The 11,288-nt window shown below is 55.1% G+C and overlaps 4 protein-coding genes across 4 annotated transcripts; 2 read left to right on the plus strand and 2 right to left on the minus strand.

Moving 5' to 3' along the window:
- Positions 1-93: 93 nt before the first annotated feature.
- On the plus strand, positions 94-2,205 carry AB675_9653 (NIPA-like protein 2; the record flags this gene model as incomplete). The annotated part of the gene is made up of 1 exon (XM_018150207.1): positions 94-2,205. The coding sequence occupies one exon, from the start codon at positions 94-96 to the stop codon at positions 2,203-2,205; it is 2,112 nt and encodes a 703-aa protein (XP_018002172.1).
- A 1,354-nt stretch (positions 2,206-3,559) lies between these two features.
- AB675_9654 (4-hydroxy-2-oxovalerate aldolase) lies at positions 3,560-4,144 on the plus strand (the record flags this gene model as incomplete). Its single annotated transcript, XM_018150208.1, has 1 exon — positions 3,560-4,144. One exon carries the CDS (start codon positions 3,560-3,562, stop codon positions 4,142-4,144), a length of 585 nt encoding a protein of 194 aa, XP_018002192.1.
- Positions 4,145-4,415: 271 nt separating this feature from the next.
- On the minus strand, positions 4,416-6,113 carry AB675_9655 (putative transporter; the record flags this gene model as incomplete). Its single annotated transcript, XM_018150209.1, has 5 exons — positions 4,416-4,650; positions 4,715-4,805; positions 4,880-4,988; positions 5,123-5,844; positions 5,924-6,113. The coding sequence occupies 5 exons, from the start codon at positions 6,111-6,113 to the stop codon at positions 4,416-4,418; spliced, it is 1,347 nt and encodes a 448-aa protein (XP_018002319.1).
- Positions 6,114-7,218: 1,105 nt separating this feature from the next.
- AB675_9656 (uncharacterized protein) lies at positions 7,219-10,983 on the minus strand (the record flags this gene model as incomplete). Its single annotated transcript, XM_018150210.1, has 1 exon — positions 7,219-10,983. One exon carries the CDS (start codon positions 10,981-10,983, stop codon positions 7,219-7,221), a length of 3,765 nt encoding a protein of 1,254 aa, XP_018002520.1.
- Between the last annotated feature and the right edge of the window lie 305 nt (positions 10,984-11,288).

The raw sequence follows: 11,288 nt of genomic DNA on the forward strand, positions 1-11,288 counted from the left end.
CCGGCTGCTCGACCAAGAAGCAGCGCGGCAACCCTCATACCAGACCTTCATCTAGGCCGATACAGTACCTGTACTTCGCTCACGCTACCGAGCATGGCACCACATACATGGCGAAATACTAGCTCAGGGCATCATGTGGGCTCGCCTCTCGATCACGCCGACTGGTCATCACTCATTGGCATTGTGACGGCAATCGTTGGAAACCTGTTGATCTCGTTTGCCTTGAATATACAGCGGTATGCGCATATTCGAATAGACAAGGAGTACAACGAGAAGAGGCATGGCACAGATCTGGCCGAACAGTCGTTCTCAGGCACAACGACATACGGGACCCAGCAGGAGGAGATTGCAGAAGAGCGCTCCAAGCTCAATGCGACCGCCCCAGGACCTGGCAAGCCAGAACCTGCAGAAGATGCCGACGAAGATGAGGGCCTGCGCGAGTCTTTCCATTCCGATGCGACCCTTGGATCATCGAAAGAGGAGGCGGACAGAAGGAAATCCTACCTTCAATCACCCACGTGGTGGCTTGGGATAGTACTCATGACCGTTGGCGAGACGGGGAACTTTTTGGCATATGGTTTCGCGCCTGCTTCCATCGTCAGTCCACTCGGTGTTGTGGCGTTGATCTCGAATTGCTTGATCGCCCCAATGATGCTAAAAGAGCGCTTTCGCCAGCGCGACTTCTGGGGAGTTCTTGTTGCCATTGGAGGTGCTGTGACAGTCGTCCTGTCTGCTAAACAAAACGAAACGAAACTCGGTCCAGATGAATTGTGGCAGAACTATATCAAGCGCTGGGAGTTTCTGGTGTATGTCATCATCACCATTGTCTGCATAGTCACCTTGACTATCTTAAGTCCGAGATACGGCACTCGGACGATACTCGTTGACCTGGGCCTGGTCGGACTCTATGGTGGCTATACCGCTCTGTCGACCAAAGGTGTGGCATCGCTGCTGTCGACGTCACTCTACAAGGCTTTCACGTATCCCATACTATACCCGCTGGTTCTGGTCCTGGTAGCCTCAGCGATCATGCAGATCCGCTACCTCAACAAAGCCCTACAGAACTTTGACTCGACACAAGTCATTCCCACGCAATTTGTCATTTTCACCCTCTCAGTCATCATCGGCTCAGCCGTTCTGTACAGAGACTTTGAATCAGCCACGGCCGATCAAGCAATAAAGTTCGTGGCGGGCTGTCTGCTCACCTTCTTCGGGGTCTACTTGATCACGAGTGGACGTGGCGGCGAAAACGACGATCCTGAGATCGACGACTATAACCAAGCAACCCAGGACGAGACAATCCGTCTAATTGACGAGGAGGCCTCCGACGAGCGGACTCCTTTAGTGAAGCAACTCGCTCCAGACACCAACGGCAATGGTGCTCCGCATAGACCTCGCACACCCATCGACTCAAGATCACCAACGCCCTCTTCACGCGTTCCATCTATCATGCTGACTCCAGCTGAGGAGGCTTCCAATCCCTGGCGCGAGTCCAATTCGGACGTCTCCCAGACGTCACGTCCCAAAACGCCAATGCGGTCTCAGTCCGAGCTACCAGGCACACGACACGATAGTGGAGACACTCCCTTCTTCACTCCGTCAACTTCCAAGCATCCCATTCATCGCACGCCATCAACGCCCGCTGGCGTAGAGGGTACTCCGACACGTAGTCGCCGCTCCACTCGTGCCGCCAGTCCACCGAAGCCCGATCCAGAGGCCGCCGCAGCGGCAGAAAACGTCGCGCCGCCCTCGACTATTCGCCGAACGAGAGATAGCATCTCGCGGCTACTCCCTGGTCCGCTCATGCCCACGCTATCCTCATCACTTTCTGGCATTGTTGCCGAATCTCTCCTCCGTGGGGAGGGCTCACCTCTCTCAGTACGTGCCCGATTACAGCGGAATCGCTCGTCACGACATGGCGATCCAGCAAGGCGGCGTAGTGCTGTCCATATCTCGGACGAGGAGGGCGCTATGGGTGGAACGCTTAGAAAACATGCGACCCATCAAGAGGCACGAAGCTCAGCACCAGACGTTGTAGGCGTCATGCAGGACGATCGGGCAAGTTTGAACACGAAAAAGAGCAGGTTACGAAGTCTTAGTGAAACTTTCGGGGGGCTGTTGAGCTCTTCATCGAGAGATCGTGACCGAAAATATGGTAAGAGGAGGGAGGATATGGGGGGAAACGGCGATAGTCGCGGTAATTAGTCACGGTCAGATGGACGTTGGATTTGTTGAACTTGGAAACACACTGCACAGCGTTCGGCGTGAGTTGTACAGGTAATGAAGTTTGTACATTGAGCGAATTGTACCCCAGCGGCCTCCCGACTGCATGATTCTTACTGATCCTCCGATCCGACTGAGCCGACCTGAGACTGTGATACGTTGAAGGCCCGAACTGCGTCGACTTACCTAGCTGCGGCTCAGCTTTTTGCCGTGCAGAAGCTGGTATGTTAATGCAATGTGTGGAACACCAAGTGGCAAGAGCTACCGTCAAGGCGAGGCGGCGATCTCAAGACCGGTTAACGAGAATCTGCTGCAGGCGCGAAAGAGCGAGAGCACGGACTAACCACGAACATCCAACGCAACTTCCTTTGACATATTGAAGGCCGCAATCAGACTATCAGACAAGGCAAGCCCCCATATCTCATTCGACTTTCTCGGCAGGTCCATTTCACTACAGCTCATCACCAACGGCACATCGGATTTTGCTCGGCCGCACCTTTCCATTGCATCTCTATGGGAATCCGAGTCCAAGGCAGGTCCAAACAGGCACACATATGGATGTACTGCGATCTCTCCACCCTCTCTGCAAAATCCCATCTTGGCCAAGAACACGACTGCATCTTCACGGCTCAAAATGCCCACCTCTGTCCCTCGGTCCGGTTCCGTGCGCGTGGGCATACGCTTATCGCGCCACTACTTGGCAAAGACGAGATGCATTAGTCACTCTGTTAATGTGCCATGAGATGGTAGTGACCACTGACACCATGACAAGTCTATCAGCACGTGTCAAGAGCTAGCTGAGCATTCGCGTGGACGACGCCATATTGCTCTCAAACACGGGATCAATCACTGAAGGCCACGAGCAGTCGCTGATCCGCCGACGACGGCTCGCAATGAACAGAACGAGTGAAGCAACCATGGCAGGACCAGCAGAAAACATGACGAGAACGCCCTTCATCACCTCGCTGGAGCGAGCCCGTCGCCGCGAAGGACCCAGCTTAGGCCAATGGCTCGAATTCCCTGGCTATCACCTCGCCAGAACCGTTGCCTCATTGGGCGAAGACGTAAGTAAACGACTCTCGCTTTGCAGATGTGGTCAGACAACGCATCACTACAAAACCCTCCCGCCATACCAACGGAAGCACCTTCACTGACACCCTTTGCCCTGCCAGTGGGTCCTGATCGACTGTGAACACGGCCACATCTCCGAACCAGACATGTTCCTCTCCATCGCCGGTGTCGCCGCCTCCAACACCTGCTCCCCCATCGTCCGCATCCCCGGCTCCGGCGACCACTGGATGCTGAAACGCGCCCTCGACGCCGGCGCCATGCCGTCATGGTGCCCATGGTCGAAACGCGCGAGCAAGCCGAGGCGATCGTGCGGGGCTGTCGGTACCCAAATCTCCGCTCTTCCGACGGCACTACCACCACCGCCACCACGCTCAATGGGACCCGCGGCGCAGGCGGCATGTTCGCACACCACGCCTTCCCCTCATCACACCCAATGTCCGCCTCCGGCCGCGCATACTGGCAGCACGCCAACACTGAAATCATCATCATCGCACAGATTGAATCAGCCCTCGCAGTTGCAAACATCGAAGCTATCGCCTCCACACCCGGCCTAGACGCGCTGTTCATCGGCCCCAATGACCTCGCTGCCTCGATGGGGTATGTGCCCTTCGAGCATGGCCAGATACAGGAAGTGCAGGATGCTATCGCACGAGTGTTGAAGGTGGGAAACAGGGAGGGGAAGTATATGGGGTGTTTTGCGCTGGGGGCGGACGAGGCGGCGAGGCGGTGGGAGGAGGGTTGGGACTTTGTGAATTGTGGTGCGGATTTGGTTGCTTTGGCGGGGTGGATGGGAAGTGAGATGGGGAAGTTGGGCAGGTTGGTGATGGAAGGCAAGGAGACTGGAAACTGAAAGATATGAGCTGGCAGGCGATGATAAGATGTTTTGTCGAGATGGAAGCTCCTCTGAACATTCATGCTTGTCAGCACACGTCTACTGGCCACACTGCAATGCCGCTGATCCATTGAGAACCAGCAACTCCTTGGCCCAGCGCTCTCCGGGGCTTGCAGTTAACCCCATTGATCAGGAACGCTCGAGCGACGCGAGCTGGAAGCGACCTGGTTTTAGCTGCCCTCGAGCGCCCCAGCTCGCCTCTCCATCACCACCGTCCATCAATAGCCTTTCAGTACAAGTACCTGAAGCCCTTCTCGCCTTCTGCGACTCCATCGTTCTCAGTGCCTTCCTCACGATCCAGCTTCCTATTCTCCCTCTTCAAATACGTCCGCAGGACGAAAGCAAGACACACAGCGAACCCTAAGATCGCGATTTCTGCACCAAAGGACTTGACGTAAAACGGCCCGTAGGTCTTGGGCCAGATGTAGGACCCTGGGATAGAGCCGATGTTACCCATGGAATTGCTGTGTATGGTCAGCCAATTTGATCTTCCGAACCGAGAGGAAAGAGGAAGGCAAGAGTACGTACACAATCGCAATAGCAGAAGCCTTCTTCGCCAAAGGCCGCGTGATGGTGTTGCTGATCCAAGCCAGCATAACGAAGCCACATGCAAAACCCGCTGTGACATTCGTCAGTATCTTTCAACCTCTCATTGTGACCGATCTCGTAAGGATGGAAGCAGGAACAACTCACTGGTCATCATGAACATGCCCAAATACCGCGGGGCGGTTGTCCTTGTCGTCGCACTAATGATATATCCCGTAATGCATACCGCCGCGGGCGCAGCGTAGTGGAAGAAACGCTCCCCGGTGCGATCAGCATGCCATGCATTCGGCAGCGATACAAGCATAGCCAGATCCAAGGTGGAGCTGTCAGCAGGAGTGTGATGGTCGTATTATATCCCAATGCCTGCGTGATGGTCGGAAAGAAAAAGACAAAGCTTAAGCCCATGATGGTCGCGTGATACGTGATGCCGAGTAGCCAGACCTTGGGATCCTTGACAGCGAGAAGGAGTCCCTGGAAAGCACTGACGTGCTCGTCTGCCTCAAGTCCCCCTTCAGAGCCAACACCTGCGTCGAGAGCCAACCGACCTGTGGCGATGCGCTTCTCATCCTCGGACAGCCAGCTCGTGGATGTGGGATAGTCCGGTAGGATGAAGACGGCGATGGCAGCAAAGGCGATGGTCACAGCACCCTCGACGATGAAGAGCCACCGCCAGGCGCGAATACCGGCGCTGCCTTCCATGCCGCTGAGGATACCCGCGGCGATAAGACCACCGAAGGCTTGTGCGGAGAGGTTGCCGGCGTTGAGGATGGTCACACGGAGTTGCATTTCCTTGCGAGTATACCATCGCGAGAGGAAGTACAGACTCCCAGGAAAGAAGGACGCCTCAACGCATCCCAAAAAGAAGCGACATAGGATAGCCTGCGTAGCATTGTTGACGGCACCGGTGGCGGCACTGATCACGCCCCAAGTGGCAACGCATCCGCATAGGTACCAGCTGGGCCGGGAGATGACCGTCAAGAACATGTTGGAGGGCACTTGCATGGCGACATAGCCGACGAGGAGGATGGACAGACAGGTCTGATACTCCACGTCGCTGAGATTCAGGTCAGCTTCCAAACCCTTGAGGCGGGCGTTGGCGAAGTTGTTGCGATCTGAAAGCACACCACGTCAGCAGATGTTGCTTGATTCTTCGGATGGTAGGGAACCGGCAGCCATCGTAACAGCACTTACCGATAAAGTTCAGAATGAACAGTATGATCATGATCGGAAAGATTCGAATATCCATCTTCCTCACAAGTCTTTTCTCAGCGGCGGCATCCCATGTCGGCCCTGTGGTGTGGTCATCACGGACGGCATCGACTTTGATGTTCTGATCGTCGAACTTCTCATCAACGAGAGTTGGGTTGTGGTTGTCCGCCATGCTGCGCTGACTCGTGGGCCGACTTCAGCTAAGACTTGATGTGAGTGGAAAAGTGTTATCGCTCGAGAAGCATTTATACTTGGAGAGTGTCTATACGTGTCCCGTAGTCGGCGGTTGAAAGCTCAAGTCCATCGCCATGCGATCGATACTGGCCCTGGACCGAGACCCTGGAAGATGGAGTCAGAGCCAAAGCTCAAAGGCGGACATGCTGGATGCCAGTGCTCGATCAAGCACTTTCGTGGGTACGCTACCAGCGTGGGCATTGATAAGAGGGGATCCTTTTTCGCGCCAGTTTGGAGTCTCCATGTATCGCGAGCGAATGGGGACCACTTCACCAGAATGCCGGTCTGTGATCGCCAGACCGTAGACCTCGGTGCCCTTGTCGAAGAGTTGGTGCCAAATGGTTGAGATCAGTCAACACTCAAGAGGTCTGATGTGAATTCAAGTTGACGAAGCCACCTTCCTTGGCTTCTGCCGAAAGCGGCAACACTGCAGCCGAGAGAAGATGAGCAGGCAAATGCAAATCTAACCGCAATCCAACAACAGAACAGGATTATGTAGGCCAGTTTAAGTGATGCTAACACAAAGGCGTTCGGTACCGCAAACCTTGGAAGCATTGCAGGTGCTGTGTGTGTACCGCACCCTCGCAAGCACATCGAGCGTGTGCTGGAAGGAGTGACCCACCGGGGAATGCCCGCTCTTATCGTTGTTGGAGTCTTGGAGTAGGTATGTCCTTGTGCCCGAGGTTGGGGTTGATCCGAATCTCTGGGCAGGTCGCGCCTGCATGGATATGTGTTCAGTAAATGTGATAAGAAAGCGCCTCTTTCCCACGTTTTGGTCGACATTGGGGAGGGCACACGGGCCGTGACACGTTCCCGCCTCGTCAGCTAGCAAGTGCAGTACCCGTAGACCAGAATGCAGGCACTGCCATGGGAACACCTGGGCGAAGCTGCACGAGGAAGCAGCATCGTTCACGCGCTGTTCCCGCGGCTTAAGATCTCAACACATGACATTGGTATCAATATGAGCTACTCGCTCCGAACGCTCAAGCTAACGTGTCGAACAACCGATTCAGCGTCAAAGCTCTGTTACATCAGGTTCTTGGTCACTTCGCTGCCTTGTCCGCCTTCGCCCGTCTCTTCTGGCTGACCACCTCTTCGAGCACTTCTAATCGCTCTCTTGTCACACGAATAGCTTCCTCGACCTCTTTGGCCGCCATCGTCTCCTCCCTCAACTTCATCTCCACGTCCTGACCCTTCAGCACCTTTTGTCTCTGCTTCTGCTTTTGCTTTTGGAGCACACTGTCATCACCTGTCGAGCTCCGCCCAGAAGACTTGGCTTGGTATGCAATTGTGTCGACGCCAGCACGGCTCTCCAACCAGCTCCACAGCTCACTCTCTTCCTTGCGCCACATTTCCTCATATGCCGCAAGGCGATCCGGGCGAGCGGCCAGGCCAGATCCGGAGCTGATGGGCGTGCGGAACCACAGCATGATAACGAGCACAAACAAAACAGTGATCAAGATATTCGTCTTCAGCACAGGGCGCAGCAGATCGACGACAGGCCCAAGCGGCCCGTGCAGAGGCTCGAGCAGACCCCAAGTCTCATCTTTCGCAGCGACGGATTGAGCCTTCTCGGAGCTCTCGCCTCGTTTGAGACCGCTTCTGCGCTTCTTTTTCTTCGAAGGGCCTTTGCTGTCTTTGGTAAGTCCTCTGGGTCGACCAACGGCAGTCTTCAAGAACTTCACGAGGCTGTCGCCGTACTGTCCCTGGCCATCCTTTGCGCCCTTCTCGATTGGTCCTTTGAGCCACGACTTCGCTGACCACTCGATCACACAATTCATCTGCAATCGAGTCTGATTACCTGCTGCCCAGGTAAGGCAATAGCGTGTCTTGACTGTGAAGGCTCCTCCGCTCGGAACGTCCGGCGTCTGAGTCGAGCAGGTGACTGTAACAGCGCGTTGTAAGTCGTAGAAGTCGAGGTCCTCAGTGGTGATGGTCTTGGTCTGCTTGGGGCCAATAGAGCCTCCGAGCGGCTTGATGTAGTTGTATGATCGCGAGGTCTTCTCTGCTCCGAGACCTTTCTTGTCGTCTTCGAGTACCAGGTCTTGCGACTTGCATTCATCAATGAGGAATTTGCGCATGAAAGCGCCGGATTGAGGACCATAGAGTAGGGAGTAGACCTTGCCGAGCGGAGCAGCAATGACCTCGTCTTTGATAACGATTTCGTAATGCGTTGAAGCATCATTACAATCGGTAGGCGCGTGTGTTGCTGGGCCAGGAAAGTCCTGGGTGGTGTCGAGGGTACCGCCGCTGGGAAGCGTCGCAGGCGCAATCGGGTCAGAGTCTTTGGAGACGAGCGAGGGCGCCGTGGGAGGCGGACCAAAGCCCGAAGGCTTACGCGAAATGCTCTTCTCGTCCAGTCGCTCGCTGCCCGCGCCACTTCTGCTGCTTCCAACAAAACTTGGTGCATCGTCCTCCTCGTCCGCGCTACCATCAGACTCGTCTTCGCCGCTTTCATCATCTTCATCATGCTCCTCACCGTCGTTACCGGTGCCCGTTGCCTCTTTCGTGGCTTCTTCTGCAATGATCTCCTTGCCGACTTGACTCTTCTGGAAGCTTGCTGGGTGGCTGACCTTCCAGATGCCTATGAGAAGATCATAAGTCGCTTCTCGGCTCAGAAGACTGCGGAAGGTGTGACGTGCATGCAAAGTTTGTACGGCTATTGCATTAGGTATGACGAGAGCGGTATTCTCCTTTTCGATACTGACGACCTCGTCGAACGAGATGACGATGGTGGTGACCCAGCCTAGAATGTTGCTCGAAAAGCATATGTGACCTTCCGAGATGTAGATCCGTCCTGCGAGCAAGATTTCTTTTTGCAGAGCACACGAATAGTCTTCTATCAGATAGTCGTCTTCTGGAACACTTCGGAACTGCTGGTGAAAGGTTCGATTTCGCTGCTTAGGCGCAATCGCAAATCCTGATAATCGTGGACCGCTTGCGGGATTGGCTAAAGCTGAGGTGCTGGCGCCCATCAGAGCTCCTATTGCTGACTGGCCAGACGCCGCTGTCGAGCCTCGACTTCTCCTATTCGCAAGGCGGCTACGAACACTGTTTGTTCGTTTGACATGAGTGTACTCACCCTCGAAGAGGCTGCCATTTGGAGGAGTTGTATCGCCATGAATGGACCCAGCCACTGTCTTTGCCTGCTGCAAGCTGTTCATTGGATCTGGAATTTCGGCCACAGGAGTTGGTTCCGGCTTCTCGTACGCAGCAGAAACTGCTCTTTTTGCTGCAGCATCCTCTTCTTTGGCGGCCGCCACATCTCGCTGCATTGAAGCTTTATCTCGCGAATCAGAGGTGGCCGTCGTGGGGTCGGACTTCGCATCGTCTAGTCCCAAATGCTCGAAATTCAGATCGCCAGCACCCATTGTCTCTATAGCAGACTTCCTTGCCGGCACCTGATCCTCGCTGTCTTCGGGCTCTTCGCGGATGGATCCATTGATGCCTTTGCCAATCGCGGGATCAGAGGCCGTAGTTCCAGCTCTGCTTCTGTTCTGGTTCGTCAAACTCGAAAAGGTATTGGCGGCATTCTGAGCAGCAGACACCCACGAAGAGAAGAAACTACCTCCACTAACGTTTCGATTCCCGGTCACCACGTTTCCGTTCCCAGTGACCACATTGCCTCCTGGTGTTTTGACCTCTTCGGCGGTCGGTGTCAAGGGAGGGTTCATGGACATTGAGAGTTTACTAGGCTCTTTGGAAACAGATGAGGTGGATCTGACGCGTCGGTGGGAGATCATGTTACCAGAGGGACTGACGGTGATATTGGGATTTGCCTTTGGATCTGCATCGTCTTTCTCCGACTTCACAGAGCCTCTATCAGAGTCTTTCGAGTTATCAAAACGGGTATCGGTCGGGGTTGGAGGGGTGACGGTGGTCAAGGGAGCCTCTGTGATGGCGGCAGGCGGCGTGAACGGACGCACAGCTTCGAGATTTGGCACTGTCTTTGGTCTCTGCAGTCCCTGGGGGCTCGGCAGACTCGTCTGATCGGATACATCGACGCCTAGCCCTACAGAACTGGCACTTCTTCCAAGTGGGCTGTTGACCCCCTCGACTGACTCACCAGCTCTTCGCTCCGGACTGACCCTGGGACTCTTGTTGCCTTTTGTGAAGACATCGCGGATTTTGCGGGCAGGTGACTTGGCTCGTAATCTGCTGATGCTGTTCCGTCTGCCTTCGGGTCGCAACGTGTCGGCTTTGTCGATTAAGCCTAAGAAGGGCAGAGCCGGCGTCGAGGCATTGTCTGGACTTTTCGGAGATGGTGAACCATCTTCTCGTGGTGGCTCTCGCACCGCAGGCAACGTTTGCGCGTGGTTCAGTGTGAACGCGCCTTGATTGGTGTCTGTGAGGGTCTCAGTCTTGACTAGAGGCGAGGAGTGCGTGAGAAGGCCGGCGTGAGAGTCGTGAGTGAGAAGAGGAGGTCTCTCGGGCGTGCCATCAGTCGAGTCGTCCGTCAATAGACTACTGTCACCAACACTGCTCGCTTTCCGGCTGAGAGTGGGAACCGGTAGCTCAGGGTCTGACTGTGTACGACCACGCGTGACTTCTTCTGCGGCAATGCGCAACTCCTCTTCTCTCTGTTTTCTTCGTTTGCGCTTCGCATGGCCTGGCAGTAATTTCTTATAGCCACTGTGTTGCGATTCCCGACTTGGACTGGATCGTGAGCTTCTGTCGGGAGACCTCTCCAGGTTCAGAGAGTCTACAGACTCGTGGCGGTCGATAGATTCGTGGCGTCCCAGGCTGTTTTCACTCTGGGCCTCCGAGGACCGTCGAGGATGTGACAAGACTTTTTTGATACCCTTCATGGGGGGTGAGGACAAGGAGGGTGAGCCATGGGGGGAGGGTTGGACAGAGACCGCGGCCATGTAACGATCATAAGTCTACAGGAGTAGCACGACTCGGCTCGCTTCTCAAAGAGGGTACCACAGGAGTATAGTGTACGGATTTGCAGTCGATCTGGTTGGAAGCAGGCCTTGCGGAGGTGCTTGGCCCTGGTACTATATCCGCATGCGTGATGTCAACTCAACGCATGGACCACTTTACGGCGGCGGTCGTAGGTACACGGGATCTTTGCTGCCGGAAACAACGGCACCCAGAAGAGCGAGAGACT

The sequence above is a fragment of the Cyphellophora attinorum genome (genome assembly GCF_001299255.1).
Source record: "Cyphellophora attinorum strain CBS 131958 chromosome Unknown Contig7, whole genome shotgun sequence".
NCBI lineage: Eukaryota > Fungi > Ascomycota > Eurotiomycetes > Chaetothyriales > Cyphellophoraceae > Cyphellophora > Cyphellophora attinorum.